A 21852-nucleotide genomic window follows, 5' to 3' on the forward strand; every position below is an offset into this window, starting at 1 on the left:
TGGTGATCACCGGCGCTGGGTCGACAGGAAAGAGGCCTGTTTTTCAAATGCCGCCATAATGTTATGCCGCGTGAAGCCAGCCTCATATACGTCCTGAAAAGCTGTGAGGAAGTTGACCCGCGAAAATGATATGTTGCCTTCTGCGAGCGACTTCCAAGCGCTTTCTGATGTGCTGACTTTAGTGGCTGGAATACCCCAACATCAAGCGGCTGCATGAGGTGGGTGGAATGTGGAGGAAAATAGCAATGATGATATCAAACTTGATACAATACTCAGCAAAGTCAAGGGTGGTATGCCCTGTAAAGCCATCCACAACAAGCAATCGGTAGATCTTCTCGTCGTCAGGCCGTTGGTTTGGCGGCGCCTCCACGCGACTCATCCCCATGTTGGGGCGCCGAAGATGCTCGTCACAGCCGAACCACTCTTCCAGCGAATTTCCTGACTGTTTTGCTTGCGCTGACGATGCCCAAGACCAGCAGTTGAAATGCCTTGCCCACTCAAGGTGTATCTCTGCGTTGGAAAAGCCAGTTGGCGACTGGGCAAACCGTACGCCTGTCATGATGTCGATGCCGGCCCAGTTGGTGGTAGGGTAATGTTGGAAAACAAGCCAGGGTGGAAGAGAGTCCCCCACTGCGTTAACTGAGGCAATTACCGTGCAGGATTCTCGGTTTGCTGGGTCTAAAACTCGGGGCCGGGTGCTCTTGACTCTAGTGGTGCGCGTGATGAGAACTTGGATGCGTTCTCGCAGGCACCCAATGCGTATTCCGGCCTCGTCTTCATTCCAGATCTCTGAACTGCCAATACGGTAGCTGGTGATGATTTCTCGAAGCTTTGAGTAGAAAAATTCGACTTCTTCTACCCCGTGGGCTTCAAAGGACTTCCGGGCTCGTTCAACTGCTTTGAGATACGTCTTCGCGATCGCAGGATGACTTCCACGCCAATTGTCAAGCCAACTTGACGAGACCGGGCGGGCATTGGGATCTCGACGCATTCTTATTGCATTTGCAACAGCTTCAAGTTGCTCTCTCGTGGCGGGCATGCCGGTGCGTTCCATCCACTGTACATACGCAACCAGGGCGTCGTCTTCGTCCTCCGTCAGCGCCAATGGACGCCCTGGAGCACGGGAAAAGGGGTTTCTTATGAAATTAATGGCTCTCTGTACGGATGAGCTCTTCACATTGTAACGGATGGCCGCATCTCGCACGGAAAGAGGCGTTCTTTTTGGTGTTGTTGAGCGACGAACATCGGCTCTGGGGTCGCGACGAGACGCCAGAACGGCTTTTGCTGCCTCCAGGGTAGCCATGTTATCTGTCATAATGTATTCCGGCAAAAAAGATACGTAAATAAAGTCAAGTTGCGCGAGAAAACGCGGTTGAGATGCATAGGGTTGACGTTTTGGAGGTGGGCTGCTGTGCCGGATTTTTTGGGCTGTGCCGGATTTTTTGGGCCAACTAAGTGGCGAAGACACTTAGTTGGGCTGCTGTGGCCCCACACCAAGATCAACGGGTAATTAGTATTAGGCGTGCTCCTTCTTGTACGCCCCGACTTCTTCGTTGGCGCATGCATGACACGGTCCGGACGTCCTGTCCAAGCCTCAGTCAGTCCTTTGGCGCACATCACATCGGCGGCGAACCCCCCGGTTCTCTGCTTTCTCCTCCTGGGTGGACCCTCGACTTCCAGAAGCAGACCCGCCGCACGGCTATAAACTATAAAGCGAGTCAACGTCATTGCATGCTCTTGTCAGGTCAATAACACCCCACACGGGGGTGCCCCTATTTTGCCTGCTGTGGCGGTATTTTCCCAGCTCGCCAACTCTCCAAGTTACGTGACGGGGGGGGGAAGGCTCGACGCAGAGATTCCGCTCACTTCCAGGCCGACTCATGCGCGATACAGCCCTCTGCTCTCTCATCTGCCCTCGAGTCAGCCAAAAGCCGCTGCTACTGGCCGAGCTCGAAGATTGCACCTTGCGCCTGTTGCATTTCCCAGCTCTTTATTCTTCGATCCTCGGCAGTGTTGAGCATTCTGTCAGACCCCTTTCATCCTCCTGTGTGCCGTTTGTATCCTCCTGGTGCCCAAAGTCCGCCTCACTCAATTCGTCGCTGGCCATTCTCCTTTAGGGAACCGCGGGCGCTACAGGCGGTTAACGGGGGCGTATACCTACATGTAAGTTAAGCTTTTCATGCGCCCGCATATGAAGCGTGTAATTCTCATGGAAGGGGGGGGGGCAACTGAAACTAGAACTATTCATGCTATGCGAAGTATATTCGCATCGTCTACGGCCAGACATAAGTAACGAGCCTTTGTCAGTCTTTTTATCCATCAACATTCGCTCCGAGTCTGCTTTTTCCCATCGGCTACCGCCCCGTGAGTTCAACAAGTCGGACACCCGAGTCCAGCACGTTCAACATATCCATCTCCTTCTTCTCGTCACCATATTAGCCACCATGAAGTATTCCCTTGTCTTCGCGGCTTTCATCAGTCTTGCTCTCGCGTCTTCGCTAGGTTCAGGTAAAGACGCGCCGCCCATTGCCCTACAATCGATGCATCAGCTAACAAACGGCCTGCTGCACAAGGTGCCACTGAGGGAGGAGCATTGCATCAGCCTCGGGGCAATTCTGCCGCCGCCCTAGGAGCTGGCGGTATCGTCAATGAAAATTCCGGCCCCGTTTCGAGGAGGGACGACAGTCTGGAGGCAGCGCTCAAGTCTATACGAGCGCGAGGCTCCAAGTCAGTGGGCAAGGACAAGACCAAGACTAAATCGAACCAAAAACGGGGTATTCGGGCAAAGCCCAAGCGTAACACTAGGTCAACCCATCCCCATAAATAGGGAGAGCTTGAAAGGCGGGGGCGCATCAGTTGACGTCGGTGACGGGCCTCGGTATGGGTGAGAAGACGAGAACAGGACAGGATGGAGGCCAGGATGAAGGCGGGGAAGGCGGAGACGAAAGGGAGTCGCTGCCCGTGGCAGTTAGATGGGTCGCTCACAGCGCTACGAGCTACGAGCTACGAGCTGCTCTAATAAACTCTTTTGATCTATATTCTATGCAATGAGAGATTGGCCCGGCAGCAACATCACTGGCGGCGAAAACGTCTGTGTGCAAAGCTATGGTGAGGAATATATTTTTGCCGCATGGCTTAGCATTGCTGCGACGCTGATCGTGGCTTCGGTGCAGCAACTCGCAGCGCTTCAGGGGCTCCTTGTCACGCCGCTCGCGCGATATCTCGGCGACGTTAGCTTTTCAGTTTATCTCGTTCACGTACCCGTCATCCATACACTAAGCCCTATGTGCATGCCGTATATACGGGACTTGGTTGGCGGGTGTGACGCCGGCGGCCCAGCACGCTTGGTTGCCTGGCTTCTATCCAGCGCTGTCTTGACCATCACCGTCGTTTGGATAGGCGACTGGTTTTGGCGGGCGGTGGATTCAGAGAGCGTTCGACCTTACTTGTTGCATCGAGGACCAATGTGTTCTGTCTCACCGCACGAATGGATCGACAAGGCCCCGACGACCAGGGGCAACAAAACCTTTATAGAGGCTGGGTATGCCAGCTCGCAACTCGCCCAACCTCCAGTAGGGCTCAGGGGTTCGCAAGCAGAATATTGAATACCCCGGCACGTTTTCGTGGGAGCCGTTGGGCCATCTGGCAATGAAAAGGCTCAAGACGAGGGTTCCGAGGGAAAGTCCCTGAACGATCCGTCTTGCTAAGAACTGGTAGACGGATGGTGAGGCCGAGCTTTCCTTGCTCAGAGGCAAGTCTGTTGAATTATTGGCCGAGTCCGGTTAAGTTGGATCTCGGCCAGGCCCATGCCGGCGAGGACCTCAACCATCCCCCAATGGCCGGCCCTGTAACAATATGCCACAAGAGCTAAGAGCAAGGTAACGCGCACATGCGCCTTTGAGCAACTCATCAGTCCAACCAAGGTGACAAAGGGTAGCATGGAGCAGGCATATTCGACCGGAAGGGTCCACAAGACGTAGTTATACGGCGCACCTCCACGGGCATCGATTTGCCAGGGCTGTAGCCCTGCGAAGCCCCTCCGACATGGTTGCATGGGGTTCCGCTGTTTCGGCCCAACCGACCTGAGCAAGTACCGCCACGCCAAGCATCGGGCCCATTGCGGGAAGAAAAAGTCGAAGTCCGCGCCGGAAGATGGAGCTTGCCAGGGTGCGAAGAAGGCCGTCGTAGTCCTGGCTCCGTATACACTTGAGTGGTTTTAAGGGGAGGACGAGGCCCGAGATGACGAAGAAGACATGTACCATGGATGTACCGGAGTAGATGGCGCGAAGGAAGGGCAGCTGGATGAGGTCGGCTCCATCGGGTCCGTATGCCGATCTGAAGGTGGCGAAATAGGCCTCTAGAGGTATGGTGAGTGATAAAGACGCTATAGGCAGCGACACCGCGTAAACCATCAAGCCACGACGTCGAATACACGTGACGCGGAGGCGATTGAGCGTGCCGGAACCCTCGCTGGAGGAACGAAGGGAGCAGGAAGTATAGCACGCCGAGGTAGCGGAGTATCGGTGCGACTGAGAGCACTGGCATGCTCGGTTTAATCGCCTTGTGTGCCCAGTCGCTGGTGGGAAGGCGAAAGACGGCCATTGCTGAAGACCAGCTCTGGTATCGGGTCATAAAGCTGGCTATTTGTAAGAGAATGGGAGGTTTATATAGCAAAGGCGCCTGTTGTCTACTTGACAGGCCGCAGAATGGTGGTTAGGGGAGGGGATGATTTATCCCGTCGAGCAAAGAGAAACTCTACGCCGCATGAGTCCCAACCAGCCATCAACTGGCTTCGAGTCTCCCGGCGTCTGGGCGTGGAAGGTCAAACAACCCAGATGGAGTAATACACGTAAAATGTCGCGAGTGGCCAAGCCATTTGGCGAGTATCTCAAAATGCTCGTCGCAGTCCAACCACGTGTGATCTCCTTTGCATTGTGCTCTCTAGTGAAGGCGAGAGCCACGCCAAGCCCTTCATGGTTTCAATGTTGCCATGTCCTTCGTTGTCCTTGATTTCGCGATACATCTCCCCCCAGGCTTTGTCAACGGCTCCGGTCGGCTCGCGGTGGGCTCGAGGGGCTGCTTCAGAACCGCGTGTCAGCTCGCGCCCTACTACAGTTGCACATTAGCCAATGTCCGCAATTCCCAAACTGGGGGTTGACCAAATCACGATTTCATTAGAACATAACAACGGCAAAGTCCACTACAAATATAGCAGGAGGCCACCATAATGTCTACTGCCGAGGCCACTACGGGGAGGCGCCGCAAAGGCCACTGCAAATATTATGGGCATGGCTTGCAGAGACGGCTTATAGAGGCATTTGTTGATTGAAATCGCCGTTTTGGTGTGCGACTAATATTGCTCGACGGTATTGGCCGGCGGCAGTGTAAACACATCCACAGCACCGAGGTAATCCGGCTTCTTTACATGGTAGTGTGTGTGAGGAAGTTGGTTTGCAAGGGAAAACAAGGGCTTTGATCAACCCAGCACATCAAGTCCCTGCCAACTCTTGACGATCCCGATCACGTAAAACGAAGAGCACTGGCACGTGTGCATGGCGTCTCGCTTCTGTTACTGACAAAAGGATGGTGTTCGACAGCACAAAGGCCGTTGAGCCAAACAAGTTCTTGGCGGCCGATGCCAACGACAAGACCCGAGGCATGGTCAGGGATCTCCAAAGGCGCATGCCGAGGTAGCGCAAACGTCTGAGAGCGGGAGGAAGCTATTTGCTAAAGAATATTGAACCAGGCAACAAAAGAACTTGCCGATGAAACAGGCGGGGCTGGAAAAGAAAATAGCAACCACAGATGATGCAGTATACCGCCCGTCCCATAACCTGTAAACATCACGTATGTGGCGTACCATTCTTATTCGCATTAGGCGGCGGTTTCTTCTTCGGCTCACTCAAATCATATGCCGTTTCTTCCCTCCAAGCCCTTGCCAAGCGACGTCGCCCCTCTCGCGTCTTTGTACTTTCATCTTGGCGATGAATCGGTGTCTCGTATAGATGAAGCAAGAAGTTTGTCTTGAGACTCCAGGCGGAGTAGTACCCGGGGCACTCGGGTTGCTTGCAGTACCAAGCCCACCGACGATGAGATGGGAGGCTGGAGTTGTCTGTATCCGTGTCCGAAGGAGTGAGGTAATCGCCGAAGGATTGGGATGCAATGCACTCGGTCACCCAGTTATTCGTTGAGTTGTCCATTCATTCGGTTCGAGATCGGAGCTTGCTTATACAGGTTCTTTTCATTTCTGACCCGTGCTGGGAAGTTACAGCTTTAAGTTCTCCTTCAGCCTACCTTTGCCCGTTCTTAAGTATCTGTCAACGGTCGTACAAATAACCGAAGCGGACTCGGCTGGCGCAAAGATTGGGCTGCATGGCTGCCCAGCCAGCGGCACATATGGCAGCGATCAAGGGTTCCCTTGAGCCATAACTGGATGAAGCAATTCCATGGCTATCATTTCTCCGAAGGATGTAGTCGCCGTTGCCTATCTGATTGGTTGGGAACACCTGGAGTGTCACGCAATCATGACACACTTGCATGGTAGCCTGAATGCCGGAGGCCACCAATTGAACCACCTGTCGAAGAAGACATCCCATTGGATCAAAGCTGTCCTAGGGGCTACATTGTGCTCCCGCCTCGCATCCATAACAGTCCATGGCTTCAAGTGCAGGTAGACAAACGCATGAACTAACTGCATGTTCATGGGCCAATCGTCTCTGGACACGCCTAGTGGTAATGGGTATCGCAGGTTATCATGGAGACACAAATGAGGATTCCGGTCTTTCTGATGCCAGCGAGGGTCCTGTAACGGTGTAATCTGTTGAGGCCAGGCGCCTCTCTGGTCAACCTCAAATCATGGTCTAAATTAGAGGAGGAAGCTGACCGGTGACGCACCAAAAAGACCATGGTCCCTTTCGAAACACGTCGTCTGCTCACGGCAAGTGGCTACGCAAGAAATTGGATATCCGGTTATCCTCTTATTTAGTTAAGCTTTACCATGAATTATGTAAAGCACATGTGGCCTAATCCCAACTCTTAAATAGATGAACTTCCCCTACTAGGTAATGTCATCACTAGTCCCTCCTTTCGATGAACGACAGGCTGGATCTTCAGTCACACAAGACACTGGGTGCCACAGTCCCAAAGGATGATGATTGAGCTAAGTTCTCCTCCCGACACACCCTGCCCATAAAAGCCTGCCTCCGCGTCTCCAACGGATCTTCTCGATGCGATATAGTCTTTCCCCCCTTGTACCCACTGGCCTGTAACATCTTACCGCCAACGGGCTGAAGGGGCATCAGGCACGCAGCCGGCCCTCTAAGGCGGCGAATGAGCCTCAGGTCAGGGCTGGATCGACAAGCAATTGCCGGCACTAGTGCTGCCCAAGTAAATAAGTGGCATCGGGGCGGTTGACCAGTCGGCCAGATATCAGGATCCAAGCACGTTGCCATTCTGTGACACATGGCCGTGCTTGGACGCGAAAGACGCTCACGGCTGGAGAGAGTTTGGGCCGGAGACCTTTTCCGGAGAAACAAGAAGCCTACGCCCTGGGGCCGCCGGTGACCTTTGGCTGGATAGTTGAGGTTGTCCGGACGCAAGTCCGTACATCCTCGACCTCGAATGAGCAGCCGGACGCCGTCGGTGCCGCCCCGGCCACCGCTCGTGCCTTGAAGCGCACCGTCAGCACCAAAGGAGATCTGCCATGCATCTTTGCCGACAAATTCAGCTCGCACGCTACCCGGGACCCCAGCTTCGGCACCGCAAGTCTCTGGCCACGCAGTTTCTCTCCTCCAGGCCGACCATGACAGGTGCCTACGTCCCCGACCGACTCGGCGACCGCTTCGCCACCACTGAAGTCGCCCATATAATCCGCCGAGCCAACGGCAACGAGCGACAACGATGGCTACGGACCATCTCGCCTGCTGGAGCATACTTGTCTCCTTTTACTGAGGGAGCGAAAGGGATGCTCTCTGGGAACGGCTCACCATGAGTCCCCGGGTCCAGATATATACTGGCATCATCATCTGGGCAACGTCAACCCTACCGCGCCCGCTGTGGAATTGTCCAATTTCATAAGCATACAACAGATCATCTACATACAAATACAGCCTCGGGGTACACTGGCTAGTAGAGACATGCATTGGTGTTTCTGCCCCCAAAGGCATGCTTCTTTCAGCCTCGACCCCTGTTTGAGACCTCTTTAACGCCAAAGACGACTCTCCTGCAGGTGCTTGCATCAACAAGGTCCTAAATATCCTTTTATCCCTCGACAAAGCCCGTCAACAGCCGTCTCGCCCATCTCGGCATCAAGCGCTGGCCAGACATGAACCCCGTGTCCCTTCACATGCACTTAGTGGCGCCTATACTCGAACAAAGTCACCGGGAAGAAGGGCATGTCATGTCTGCTTGCTGCGCGTCCTGCTGTCAAGCCAAGTCCCCCTTCCATCCGAGTCCCGGTTCGGCATACAAAAAAACCGAACGAATGCCATCGCGTGCCTTGTCACTACATTGAAAACGCTGTATGCCAGCATGTATACTCGCCGTCCCATCTACAGCCCCGGCGACACTCCATCTGCGATTGTCCCGTCCTGTCCCCCATTCGCCCGCTCTTGAACTACCACGAGACGCCCCCTCCCGGCACGCCTTGGACGAGCGCCCAGGTACTCTTGAAAAAATCATCAGCCCACCCATCTCATACCACATGCTCGACAGTTTCCCCCTCGGCAATAATCGGTACCCCCAGGCCGCGGTCGGGGCTCTGCATCACCAGCTGCTCGTGACGACGGGCCCTCAGGTACTCGGCCACGCTCTTGATCAGGATGAACCAGCCGACAACCATGAGCACGTACGACATCCATTCACCGCCCGTAATGACCGAGTTCCCACTCCCGCCCTCCGTCACTTCGCCGGGGTCAAAGTCGTGCGAGTTGGGGTCTGGTGGCGCGGCGTAGCCGTCGGGTCCGCTCATGGCGGGAGGTTCGCCTTCCGTCGAGCCCTTCATGTAGAAGCCGTACTGGATCAGCGTGATGCCGAGGCCGGCGCGGGAGCCGTTTTTTGCGGCGTGTGTCGAGTGCAGGAGATATGTAAGGAGGAAGCCAACGAGCTGAAACGAGGTGGAAATCATGCCGTTCCAGACGAAGGAAAAGACGGAACCGACGGGCATGCCGTCCACGTAGACCTCGTCTAGCCCGCCGAAGCCAGGCGCCAAGATAGTTGTCTCCCAGTACGGCGGAGCGGCGTCGGCGGCTGCTTGCTCGTACGTCTGTGCATCGCGCCCCGTCAGCACCGCATCGAGCGAGAGCGACTGGTGGGTACATTACTCACCGGTGGTTGTTCTTCTTTTTCAGAGCCCCTCCGTTCCGGCCGCGCCGATAGGTTGGCAAAGACGCCATCGGTGCCGATTCCGCCTCCCATGAGTCTCGGGCGAGAGCCGGACGAGGCAGCGTGCGCATCCGCGTGTTCTCCGGGCGGTGGGAAACGTGTGACATCGTGACCTGGCGATGCGGTGAGGGGCGAGACGGGTTGGCGTACTAGTCTCTGCCTGTCGTCGGCCTCGTCATCGTCGTCGCTGGCGTCATCGGCGTCAAAGGCATCGGCAAGCGCAGGGTCGACGGCGGATCCGCGGCGATTGGGCGACGAGGCTCTGGAATGAAACGAGGGAGGCGGCGAGCTGGGAACGGCATGTTGAGCCTTGGGCTCGGCGGGGGAGCTGTCGACGGGGTCCTCGTCGTCACGGTCATTTACCTGTCAAAGGTTAGCATCCGTCCCCGTCGTCGTCTTCTCCGTCGTCACAACACGTACCCTCTCGTACTGACCAGGCATGGTAAGAAATAGAGTCGCGTCGGCGAATGCCAAGGGGCGACGGGGCAGCAGTAGCGAAAGGCCGCCTTTTTCAAGGCCTCGGGCGACGAGTCTCTGCGACCGGCGCGGAGATGGGCGAGGGCAAAGGGGGCGAGGGGCGAGGGGCCAAGGGGCGGTAGCCCGGTCGGTCGCGGGAGAGAAATTGGGGAGCGAAAAATGGCGTCGGCAGAAAGGGAGGAAGATAAGGAAAGGGAGGCGGCGGCGTCAGCGGGGATGGACGGGCACAAAGGAGGGCCTAGGAGACAAGTTGGATGATGGATTGAGTCGAGACGAGAGTGGTGACGAGAGGGTTCGGCGTCGAGGATCCGACGAGCCAGCTGACGAAACAGAGGCCAGTCACTGGGTCACGGCGGCTGGGCGGCTGGGCGGGGGCCCGCTGGAACTCACTGGAACGGCGCTTGCACCAGCCGCTAGAATGCGCTGCGCGCGGGACTTGTCTAGTGCGAACAGCCGAGGCCGGTTAACTGCGCCGCAATCCTGTCTGCCTAAGGCATCAACAAACAGCACTGTACGGATATCAGTACAGTACGGAGTACATCTAGCCAGGTGACATCGAGCGCTTCCATGGTACTTGTGGCTTGGCTGGGGGATGCATGGCTCAACCGAGTGCGGATGCGGCTGAGATGTGCTCTCTCGCACGGTGCGGCGCTCCGATAATTGATTGATCGCATCATGCGTCGATGGAAAAACGCTCCACTCCCAGTTGCTTGTTGATGGCAACCAGCAGGCCGAGTCAACGCAGACAGCCATGTCGCGGTCACTAGCGGTACGCACGCATGCTCGTCTGTTCCTGGTCCAAGCTGACGACTTCTCCAGCGTCGTGTCTACGCCGACGCCCTGGCCCAATGGCCCAAGCAGGACCTGCGGCCCGACTACCAGTTCCAAGATGTCCTGCGCATGGTCGTCGACGAGCGCTTCCAATCCTACAAGCCCTCGATGGAGGCCGAGGAGCTTCTCAAGGCCCGCGCCCTGCAGTTTCTGGTGCAGGACAAGTTCCGCGACCGGGTAACTCTCGCCTGCATGGACTCGACGACTCGAAGCAGCTGCTGACAGCCTCGCCCACTTCAGTACAAGCTCATGGGACCCATGCTCGAGCCCAAGAGCCAGCCGACGTACTTCCAGGACCTGGTCAGGGAAATCGAGGAGGCGCCGCGACGCACCTGGCTCGAGAGGCTGGGCAAACGACTGTCAGGCATGATCCGCCTCGAGTAGACAGCCGCAGACGCACAAGTTTAGGCCTCGAATGCGCAGGTGAAGCCATGCGTCTGTACAATTAGCCTGTACCATCAAACGAGTTTGGGTCGTCTCTATGGATGGCTCCTTGCACATGCATCCCATGATCCGCACTTCTATGCCTTCCCAAACGCCAGGCGCGTGCCTCCCGTCCGAAAGTCTGCCTCTCCGCCCCCAAGCCATGCTAGATGTACTTCATCTCTGGGTCCAGCCGGTTCATCAGCTCCATGCCCTTTTCGTACATGGTAAAGACGATGCCGCCGCTCAGCACCAGCCGGGCCAGCCGGGGCAAGGCGCCGCTCCAGAAGGTCAGAACCCCCTCGTGCCGGAAGATGAGGGCGGCGCAGCGAAATGTATTGCCGTACATGTGGCGCGCCTCGATGCTCTGCATGCGCGTCTTGATGGTGTCGAGGGGCTGCGTGACGAAGACGGTGACGAGCCCGGCCAGGCCGCCAATGGCAAAGGTGCCGACAGCGCCCAGCTTCTCGCCCGGCGCCGTGTACGACTCGGCCATTTGCTTGAGAAAGGTGTAGGACCCGAAGCGCGTCGCGCTGTTGGCCGCCTGCCGCAGCGTCGTTGGCACGAAACCCTGGAAGAAGCCGCGCACGCCGCGTTCGCGGGCGATGATGGGCACGGCGTGGAGGAAGCCGCGCATCCGCGGGTTGGGGGACTTGCGGTCGTCGATTCTGCGCGTGGCAGGCATTCCGGGTCAGCAATGGCCCTCGTGTGGCAAGGGAGATGGCTCACAGCGTCGTCTTGATGCTCTCGGTCGGCGTCACGGCCAGTAGCGACTCGGTCACGCCGGCGCCAAAGCCTGCCAGGACGGTCCGGGGGCCGGTGAGCTTGCCGTCGGCATCGGCGAGGAGCTTCTTGTACTGGTCAAAGGCGACGAAGCCTGGGTGATGGCGGTGCTTGTCAGCTCTGGCGGCGCACGAGGGCAGCGGCCAGGGGGAGGACGCCACGTACGGATGCCGGCCTTTGCCGAGTTGCCAATGATGAGCGTCGTGCACCCGGCATACCACTGCTTTCCAAAGGGCGGCCATGGGAGCTTCTGGCCCTCGGCCAAGCGCCTGTTGAGCTGTGACCGGGTCTTGGCAACTGCGCTCGCGTGTCAGCGCTCCGCCGCGGTCTGCCCGGCCGTGGCTGAATAGCTATGTGGTCGGCAACGTACACTCGGCAGGATAGGTAATGGCTGGGCGCCGTCGGCATCAGCAGAGACTCTCGCGAGCAAGAGACGAGGAAGGCAGACGTACAGATTTCAATCGCCCCGGCCGTCGCCCCGGCGACGATGGACCGCAGCGCACTCGGGCTCTTCTTCTTCTCGGGATGCGCCGGATCCTGAGGCAGCGACGCCATGGTTGCTGGGCTGTCTGGCTCCTGTCCCGAGCTCGACGCGGAGTTGCAGGTCGGGGAATCCAGGCTGCAATTAAAGCTGGCGCGAGCATTGACGCCCGGGGGAAAAGTGGGGCGCCCGCGGTTCCGATGCCGGCCCGGCTCCACGCGGATGATTGAAGACACATCTTGACGGGCATGGTTTCGGCTCCTCTCCTTTACACAGTTACTCAGCTCGACCCGACGATTTATCAAGGACTGCCCATCGACTTTCACTGAGCGAGCCTCTGATGATTCGGCTCGAATCCAATCTCCAGCCGGCTACCTACCCTATACCAGGCACCTGAGGCTCTTAGATATTGCCAAAGCAACTCTCCCCTGTAAAAATTCTTCCCCCGTCAGAGCTGTTAGCGGCTCGCTAGCAGGGGGCCGGATTTGCAGGCCACCCGACCGCGCTTTTGCTGCCCGGGTCCATCGTGGCCCTAACAGCACAGAGGAAGACATTAGGAGAGTTCATATTCCTCTGCAAAGCCGGTCTCGACAACACGTCCACACGGACCTCACAGCTTCCTTCGGAACCAAGGAGCTGTGGGTATTGGAAGGCCCGCCCTTCTAAACAACGGTGGCTGGTTGCGCAGGTTTTTCTCCCTGAAGGCAAGCTGCACGACAGCCTCTGATTCCTTCGAGGGTTTTTCCCTGCCGCCGCTCCTGCGCTATTTCCATCGCCTGGTTACCGAAGCATGGACTGCGACAGCAGCGTTAGCGAGAGAGCGAGAGAATTCTGACCGGACAAAACCAAGGGTTGACCATTGTGGCAATCGCCACGCGCCTGGACGACCCGCTGACGGGCACCAGGCTCCGACACTGAGCGCCTTAGAGCCGATGAAATGCTGGATGGACTTCGGGAAGGCTGGCTGCAGAGGATAGCCACGGACACTTGTATTGACGGGCTTAGCGACAACCTACCGGTGGAGGGTAGAAAGCCGTCTCCGGGGATTGAGCCCGACAGCTCGCCCTTGCGAGGCCTTGCAAGAAGCGCTGGGTGAGGCCTACTGTGGCAGGATTTTCTCGATAGCCTAGCTCAGCACGTCCTGTGCCCCACCGGGACCTGAGCGGCCTTACGGCCGCTGGACGGAAAATACACACACACACACACACAGATATTGCCAAAGCTCATTTACATTGGGTAATTTTCCCATGACATGCTGGAGAGGAGTATCACTCGAAGCGCATGATTCGCTGGGTTGGCGTGGAGCCCAACCTTGCAGCTCTCAGAGACGGAACTGTGTCCCTTTCATTCTAAACCCCTTCATCGCCCAAGACTTGAGCTCAGAGGCACCATTGGCCACGGTCGACACCTTCAGGAGCTTCCGAGTTGAGACTGCACGGTGTAGGTTTGTTAAGCAAAGTACATGCCGCTAGAATTGGAAAAAGACATGCACTATATACACCACGGCGGCCCGACCGTCCTACTCGCTCCATCAACCTGTGCCGGCCGATCCTACTCTGGGTTGCCTCCAGTGCAGCACGTCCAGCACTCGCCCTTGAATCGCTAGATGTCAGTTCATGATTCTCCATGATGGGAGTGCCGAGGTGGAGCTTCCTTACAAGCTTGGTGGCTTTCTAAAGAACACACGGTATACAGTCAGTCGACGAATCCATGCCACGAAACCAAGCATGAGCCCTGTTCTTTAGAAACGTACCCATCCGACAGCGCAATGAGTTCTCTCAGGAAAACAGGCACGCAGGCAGATGCCCGGGCCGGCCTCGGTGGGTGCGGCCATGGCGGCTCCAACCAGGATGGCGAGGACGGCGGCAAAATTCTTCATCTTGAAAAACACGTTCGCGTGGCGGAAGATGTTGATTTGAGCAAGGAGTAGAGAAGTAGAGTTCCTGGGAAATGGGTAGACCTCAATGTGACTCAAATGCACAACAAGAGGAGGACGACTGCCGACTCCTTTATACCTGGCATACAACGGAGAAATGCCACTGCTGCAGAACTGTCAAGTCATATTGATTAAGTGACTGGTCTGGACGTCCATCCGAGCCGCTTCTCCTCTTTCAAGTACTACTTGCATGCATATTCGGTCGATATATGTAAGCTCTATTGGTGCTGCGGCTTACAGGACGGCTCAGATAGGCCGGCATTCCTTGAACTGGTTTCAAACGATCCCAGCGGACAGCCTAGAGCGGGCCACATTGTGGGACTGCAGGTGGTTTGCCGTGTCTGGTACAAACTGCGGTCGTCTTACTCAAGGGTGTTGACTGAAGGGGCTGTCAGGCACATTGCACAAAAGAACGCTCCAGCGTATTCTCAGCCACTGTTCTCGAACCTCAAAAGCAGCGATGCTTTGGTGTGCCTGTTGCATGTCACTTATGTGTATATTATCTCTCAACACCATCTCCGGAAAGGTCTGATGCATCAGATATTGCGTAATCATAATCATTGGCCTTGCTTCATTCTTTTGCACCTTGGATGCCGAAAGATACGCGTGGGGGTGGCATTGCAGGGAGTTGACACATCGGTTGCCAGATTCGCCGCCTCTTACTCCGTACTTCGCCTGTGGGACATGCCTTGCACATATGTATGCCGCGTCGTCGGCTCAAGGCTGCAACCGGCCGCGGTGATCAAGACGCACCCTGGCCACGGCGAGGTCCGTCGGCCTGCCGCGTCACTCCGTCGCCAGCCACCCCACCCCCGACGTCCCGATGCTTGGCTCGTAAATCGGCTTGCCACCCTCATTGTCCATACGACTGGTCAGTCTTTAAGACTCATTTGGCGGGCTAGGAATACATACGCCGAACGGAACAAGATCTCAGGTTCCACTCCTGGACGCGGCAGAATCGTATGATGCCATCGGAATTTTGTGATTGTGACCTCGATCTCGATCCAACGGCGGGTCGACGACTGCTTAAAGCCGCAGCGCTCAGCCGCATATACCCGAGACGGCTGTGGGTCAAGGTGTTATTGACGATATCTTATAGGGATTGCTGAGAGGAGTTGGTATTGAAGCGTAAACGCGAGTTTAAACGAATCGAGCCGCGGAATTTCTGCACGGGCATCTGGGCCATCGATATTGCCGACGCTTACCCTTCGGCCGGTATCATCGACACCCACATCAGCTCAATCCAGCCAGCATGGATGCCTCTAAGCTAAACCAAGCATCAAGGTCAAAGAATTTCAAAATGCTCCCCTAGAAAAGCACCTCAACTGCCAGTATTCTCTCTACCCTTCTCCCGCTATATGCCCTGGCAACCCTATCTAAGTAGAAGAACTATAGCGCAGGTATAACGAAAGAAAAGGAAATCCCACGATATCTAACGGGAGGGCATATACGGAACTAGCTAGGCAAGCGACTTAGATAATATTAAGAGGCGTATACTATATCTTCTTAGGCCTATATTAGAACCTACGAAGGGCCTCCTAGATATAGGGGAAGCTCGACCGGGGTCTTGCCCTTACCGGAGGGGACCTACTCGCGGAAGCACTTGCCTTTTTGCTAGGTAAAGGAGGCCTGGAGGTACCCGGACTAGGTGACGTATTCCTCGCGCGGTATGACCTTTATTTGCGTATATCTTACCACGAGGGCCTCGAGCGATTATCAACGATATAGTTGGGGGGGCGGAGATGGAGCGGCGCTCAGTTCGAAGCAGATAAAATAACAGCTACTCGAAACGCTATAAGGGCGAGCAATACACTATTTACTTAGGTAGCGCCTCTTTATGCCTTTGCTTTAGGGTGCTCCGAATACTACTCGAAAAAGCAATAGGATAAGCAATAGACCTTATCGTAGTGTCCGGTATCTATAGTTGCGATGCGTATTCCTTCTATAGGACGATGGTAGGCAGCTATAGATAAAATATTCGCGAAACCTACGAATAAACTTCCTATCTGAGTCTCTAAGCAGAAAATAAATTAACATATTATCACTAGCATAGTGTTACAGCATTCTTAGGTATAGTTAGAGAGAAGAAGACAGGGAAAGGAAGGTAGAAGATAAGGGTCTCTAGGTCGTCTGGCTCGCGAATCTTGTGGAACGGGGGAATCTGCTCGGCAGTGCACAGAACAGGTGCAGCTTGGGGCGTGGTGGGTGTACCGGCTACCACGGCGCTCGAGCGATCTGCCTTGCGCCCGATTCGCCACCTGGGATCAGCCTGGCCCCGAGGTAGCATGTCGTGCATGGGAGATGAAGGGTGATTGGATGACGGACCTGGCAAAAGGCGCCGAGACGACGACGACGGCTGATGTCAAAGTGTGTCAAAGTGTGTAAGTGACTAAGAGCCAAAACTTGCACTGCCAGACAGCGTCCTCTTCAAGACTCACTTCAGCAACGCTACATTTAGGTATACATGCCCAAGCACCGACAGTGATGCGGCCCTGGCCGTGACGGGTAAATGGATAGTTCCGGCTTCGAGGTCCTTATTGAGACGTCACCCAGGAGCTAGCTCCATGTCAACTCGACTCGAACTATAGACATCGCTATACTTTGGTTTCCAGAGCTTTAGATGCTCTACAGTTAACGCAGATAATGCGAAGGAGGGTGAACAAGCCATGCCTCAAGACTGGATTCTACGCGTTGCATTTTATCTGCTCTTCCTCCGTCAATTCTCACCTTCTCCTTGCTTTCTATTGACACGTTGTGCTGCATGACATGACACGTTGGCGCTCGCTCCCAGGGTTTCTAGGTTTCGCTCCCAATCGGCCGTCGCGATATATACCTGCCTGACGGCAATCTAGAGAGCAGCTCCTATAATACAAATACATACAGCCTCCCTCCCTCCCTAGCGCACCGAACGACAAGTGAGATTGCCCTCCGACTTGAGTTACGCCTGTTGTAACAAGATCGGCAACAGAAACCCGAGGCTTGGGCCGCTCGGCGACGCATATAGCTGCCTCTAGACTTCCTGACTTTCTGCTTTCTATTTATCTCTTAGTTTCAAGGATTCCAGACGCGACTTAGCACTATATGCTCTATCGAATGTCCTATTAGAAATCGAGTCTAAGCCTTTATATTGTCTCTAAGTTTTATCGGGACCTCGCCCTCGCCCTTGACGCGGAAAATCGGAAGAGCTTACTCGTAGACCGAGACGCTCTTACTAATAAGAGCTACTAGCTTAAGACTACGAGCTGCGCTTTACTGCTTTTTCTTAGTTGCGAATGCTACTAGGGCTAATTTATATTTTACGAGTGGTCTAAGACAGGAAATAGCTAGAGCCCGAGTGGTATGGGCCTGGAATCAGCTATACAGTTGTACAGAACAACACATCCTTTCCTGCGACGGCATTACTTTTGCCGTGGAATGGAATACATACTCGAGAGTTATATACTATGTAAATAACTAGAATATAAGATATTGCTAGTCGTCTTCTCGACGTATATTAAGTCTCGCACTCTCCTCCTCTCTATCGACTCAACAACAAATCGCACAACCAAACTTTCTTAGCCTCGATAAATCAACTCTTCGAATTTATATACTCCAAGTCTTCAAAATGAAGTATTCTATTACCGCTATCGTTACCATCTGTCACGGGCTGTGCCCGGCTGGTGGACCCGGTTGTACCGGGTCCGGTGGGTCGTGCTCCGGTGGCAACACCGGCCCCGCTCCGCGGACCCAGAAGCTGCGAGAACATTCCGAGAAGGGCAATATAAGCTCGCACTCGAGGCTACGCCTCGAGTTCAGCTTCTTTTCCTCCTTAGCTCTAGATAGACAACATCTAGGCACCTGCTTGTTGAATAAACTCCGGGCCAGCCTTTCACATATCTAGAGCTCCTTCTAAATACCGCAAGCTGCAGACTGCTCGTCAGGATGGACCAGCAGAGTGAGAGCCCAAGTCTCCAGCAGCAATGGATTGACCAACGCATTCAAGAAGCGGTCAATGCGACTCTCAGCCCTCTACAGGACCAACTTTCCTTGCTGATGGAGCAACTCGGGCGAGCGCAGCCGCAGAGCGCCGACTTGCAATCGCCGCCAGTGGCACGAGGATTGGGCGAGAGCACGCCTGGCTTGGGCACGCCCTCCCAAAACCTGCGGTACTGGAATGCGGAAACCGTTGCCCAACCCACCCAAGTATGACGGCTCACGGAAGAGCTACTCCTCCTGGGCCAGGCAGATGCGAGACAAGCTGGACCTTGATGCACACTACTACAGTGGAAATCGCGAACTTTGGTACCTCATCAACTCATGTTTGGACGAGCGACCACAGCAAGTGGTCGCTACCTTTACGCCGCGGAGGCCCTGGGGTAGCTACGACCCCAAGAGTTCATGCGATACCTCGACCGAACCTACCAGGACAGCAACATCCAATCCCGCGCTGCTGCCACGCTGAGAACTATGCGGCAGCGCGAAGACCAACCTCCCGCGTCCTTCCTTCCCGATTCGAACAGGCATTAGCTGAAGCCGGGGGAGCAGACTGGCCGGACAGTGCAAAGATCGTATTTCTAGAGAACGCAATAAATGCACGCCTCCAAGAGAGTTTGGTCACAGCCGTCCTACCCGACGACTACCAGGGATGGCTTGCGAGAGTTCAGGAAATTGCGGGCAGATTGGAGAGACTGAAACCCGGTAGGCAGCCGACGTCGACTGAGCGGACGCCTCAACAGCTACCAAGGCAACGACCCAAGGAGGAACCGGAGGACCCCGACGGAGATGTTAAGATGACGGACATCAACCGTATTGGCCACGAGTCGAAGGGTCGTCGACATGTCGATAAGAAGCCGAAGGATGAGCGCCGCTGCTATCGCTGTGGTCGGACGGATCATCTTATCGTGGACTGCCCAGCCCAGGTGGTCTTTCCTGGCGAAGGAAGCAACAGCGACCTAAAGCTGCGCGCATGAAGAAGCCCGATGCCGCAGATGATTCGGAATCAACCGCAGCATCCAGTGAGGACGAGTCGGCGGGAAAAGACTAGCCCCGGGGCGAAAGCGGGCGCCGGGGCCTGCAAAGGCAGACATCCGGGACTGGGAAGCGTTCAAGCCACGAATGAATAGTCGGACTGTATTAGTCAACGCGCGGGTAAACCGAGGCTATCGAATACGCGCCCTTGTCGACTGTGGATGTGACTGCTATGCCGTGATCGACGAAGCCCTTGTTCGGAAGCTGCGGATACCCTTCGTCGACTCGAAACCACGAGAAATTGGGGGATTCTCAGAGTCAGCGAAGAGTGTCATATCCCCAGGGTCGTGGCTGTTGTGGTCGAGACAGCTGGATTTGACGAACGTGTCTTTGCATACGTGATCCCAAGCCTGGGCCAGGACATGTTCCTCGGCCGGCCTTGGATGGAGAGAAATCACGTCGTGTACGATGCTGCCAAGCAGCGAATGTACCATGGGAGGGCAGGTGTGACGATACGCCTCATTGGGCAGGAAGAGCCCGCCAAGATACGCGCGATTCGAAGCGCAAGACTCGTGTCGGCAGCCGTATTCACGGCGGAGTGTCGACGCGCAAAGAGACGCAAGAAGTGCAACGCGATCTCGATTCATGCAATCAGTTTGTCGGATATAGAGAGGCGCTTCAGCCGAAGCCGCCAGTCGATCCGAGCGAGAAGGTCCCGGCAGAAGTGCTGAAAGAATTCCGCGACCTATTCTCACCAGGAGAGGCAATGAAGCTGCCGCCACATCGACCGGGTGTGGATCATGAAGTCAACCTGCAGCCTGACAAGAACGGCAACGAGCCACCCCTTCCGTGGGGCCCACTCTACAACATGTCACGAGAAGAGCTGTTGGTCTTGCGAAAGACCCTGAAAGACCTGCTGGACAGAGGATTCATCCGAGCGAGTAGCTCAGCGGCTGCCGCGCCGGTGCTGTTCGTGCGGAAGCCGAATGGAGGGCTGCGATTTTGTTGCGACTACCGAGCGCTGAATGCAATCACCAAGCGCGACCGATACCCACTGCCCCTCATCGCGGAGACCCTGCAGAATCTGGCCAAGGCTAAGTGGTTCACCAAGTTGGACGTGGTGGCCGCTTTCCATAAGATCCGCATGGCTCCGGGACATGAGGGAAAGACTGCATTTCGCACGAGGTTTGGGCTCTACGAGTGGCTCGTGTGCCCTTTCGGCCTGAGCGGCGCCCCGGCATCATTCCAACGATACATGAACAGTGTATTGCGCGAATGGCTGGACGACTTTGTCACAGCGTACCTGGATGATGTACTGATCTACTCGAGCGGTTCGAAGGCGGATCATGAGGCTAAGGTGCGACGAGTTCTCCAAGCACTCGCCGACGCTGGGCTGCACCTAGACCCAGCGAAGTGCGAGTTTTCGGTACAAGAGGTCAAATACCTTGGGTTCATCGTCAACGCAGGGAAAGGAATCGCCTGCGACCCCGAAAGCAGCGCGCCATCCGCGAATGGGAGGCCCTGACCACGGTGAAGGGTGTCAGAAGCTTTCTGGGCTTCGCCAACTATTACCGGATCTTCATCCCCGACTATGCCAAGATCACGCAGTCTCTGGATGCCCTGCTTAAGAAAGGAACTGCCTTTCATTGGGGACGAGCGGAGAACGAGGCGTTTCAGGAGCTGAAGCGACGATTTTGCGAGTCACCGGTGCTCAAGCAGTGGGACCCGAGCCTCCCGACCTTTTTGGAGACGGATTGCTCAGGCTACGCATTGGGAGGCGTCCTGTCGCAGGAAGGCCCAGATGGACGTCGACACGCATGCGCCTTCTTCTCGAAGCGACTTTCGCCAAAAGACAAGCCACAGGGCATTGACGACGAGCGGGAACAAGGAAGAATGATACAGTTGATACCGGATAGTGCCATTCCATCATCGACAAGAGCATGTATCAACGCGATGAGTTCTGACTGTTCAGAGGCATCCACCCTGCCGAAGATGAAGGTCTTCGAGGTAGCGGACCTGCAGCAACTCTGGGACGAAACGGTGGCGAAGGACTCGATATTCCGGGCAGCCTATAAGGCAGTCCGCGATCGCGAGCGTGCCTTCCCGCCCTCGCTGGGCCTGAAGATCCAGATTTCAGAATGTGCGATCGACGCAGGCAAAAGGCTGACATTCAGAGACCGTATTTGGGTGCCGGGTGGATCCGGAGAGGAGGGTAACCAGGAGGAAGCTGAGAAAGACCAGTTGAGAACCCGCATTGTGCAGCAGTCGCATGACTCTGTTGCGACCGGTCATCCCGGCAGGAAGGTACGCTGGCTATTGTGGCTCGGCGATTCTACTGGCCTGGGCAGTCCCAGCTGGTTCGCCGGTACGTAGCCAATTGCGACACCTGCGGCAGAGCACACATCTGGCGCCAGTCGAAAAGGGGATTTCTCAAGCCTCTGCCGATTCCAGATCGACCCCGAAGCCATTTGTCCATGGACTTCATCACAGATCTGCCGCCTACTGGACCGAGCAAGGCAAGGTACCTGTGGGTGATTGTGGACAGACTGACAAAGGCTGTGACCCTCGAGGTGATGGACAACATGGAAGCTGA

General features: G+C 55.8%; 4 protein-coding genes across 4 annotated transcripts; 2 read left to right on the top strand and 2 right to left on the bottom strand.

The window, feature by feature from the left end:
* Positions 1–8692: 8692 nt before the first annotated feature.
* On the bottom strand, positions 8693–9822 carry HRG_08358 (metal homeostatis protein bsd2; the record flags this gene model as incomplete). The annotated part of the gene is made up of 4 exons (XM_044866829.1): positions 8693–9103; positions 9158–9262; positions 9325–9744; positions 9802–9822. The coding sequence occupies 4 exons, from the start codon at positions 9820–9822 to the stop codon at positions 8693–8695; spliced, it is 957 nt and encodes a 318-aa protein (XP_044717716.1).
* Positions 9823–10609: 787 nt separating this feature from the next.
* Positions 10610–11073, top strand: HRG_08359 (uncharacterized protein; the record flags this gene model as incomplete). Its single annotated transcript, XM_044866830.1, has 3 exons — positions 10610–10627; positions 10678–10866; positions 10930–11073. The coding sequence occupies 3 exons, from the start codon at positions 10610–10612 to the stop codon at positions 11071–11073; spliced, it is 351 nt and encodes a 116-aa protein (XP_044717717.1).
* A 205-nt stretch (positions 11074–11278) lies between these two features.
* Positions 11279–12450, bottom strand: HRG_08360 (mitochondrial carrier protein; the record flags this gene model as incomplete). Its single annotated transcript, XM_044866831.1, has 5 exons — positions 11279–11780; positions 11842–11989; positions 12061–12192; positions 12266–12286; positions 12348–12450. 5 exons carry the CDS (start codon positions 12448–12450, stop codon positions 11279–11281), a joined length of 906 nt encoding a protein of 301 aa, XP_044717718.1.
* Positions 12451–20127: 7677 nt separating this feature from the next.
* On the top strand, positions 20128–21632 carry HRG_08361 (uncharacterized protein; the record flags this gene model as incomplete). The annotated part of the gene is made up of 4 exons (XM_044866832.1): positions 20128–20144; positions 20205–20232; positions 20299–20496; positions 20757–21632. 4 exons carry the CDS (start codon positions 20128–20130, stop codon positions 21630–21632), a joined length of 1119 nt encoding a protein of 372 aa, XP_044717719.1.
* Positions 21633–21852: the final 220 nt, after the last annotated feature.

Source organism: Hirsutella rhossiliensis, assembly GCF_020360975.1.
Source record: "Hirsutella rhossiliensis strain HR02 chromosome Unknown scaffold00010, whole genome shotgun sequence".
Classification (NCBI taxonomy): Eukaryota; Fungi; Ascomycota; class Sordariomycetes; order Hypocreales; family Ophiocordycipitaceae; genus Hirsutella; species Hirsutella rhossiliensis.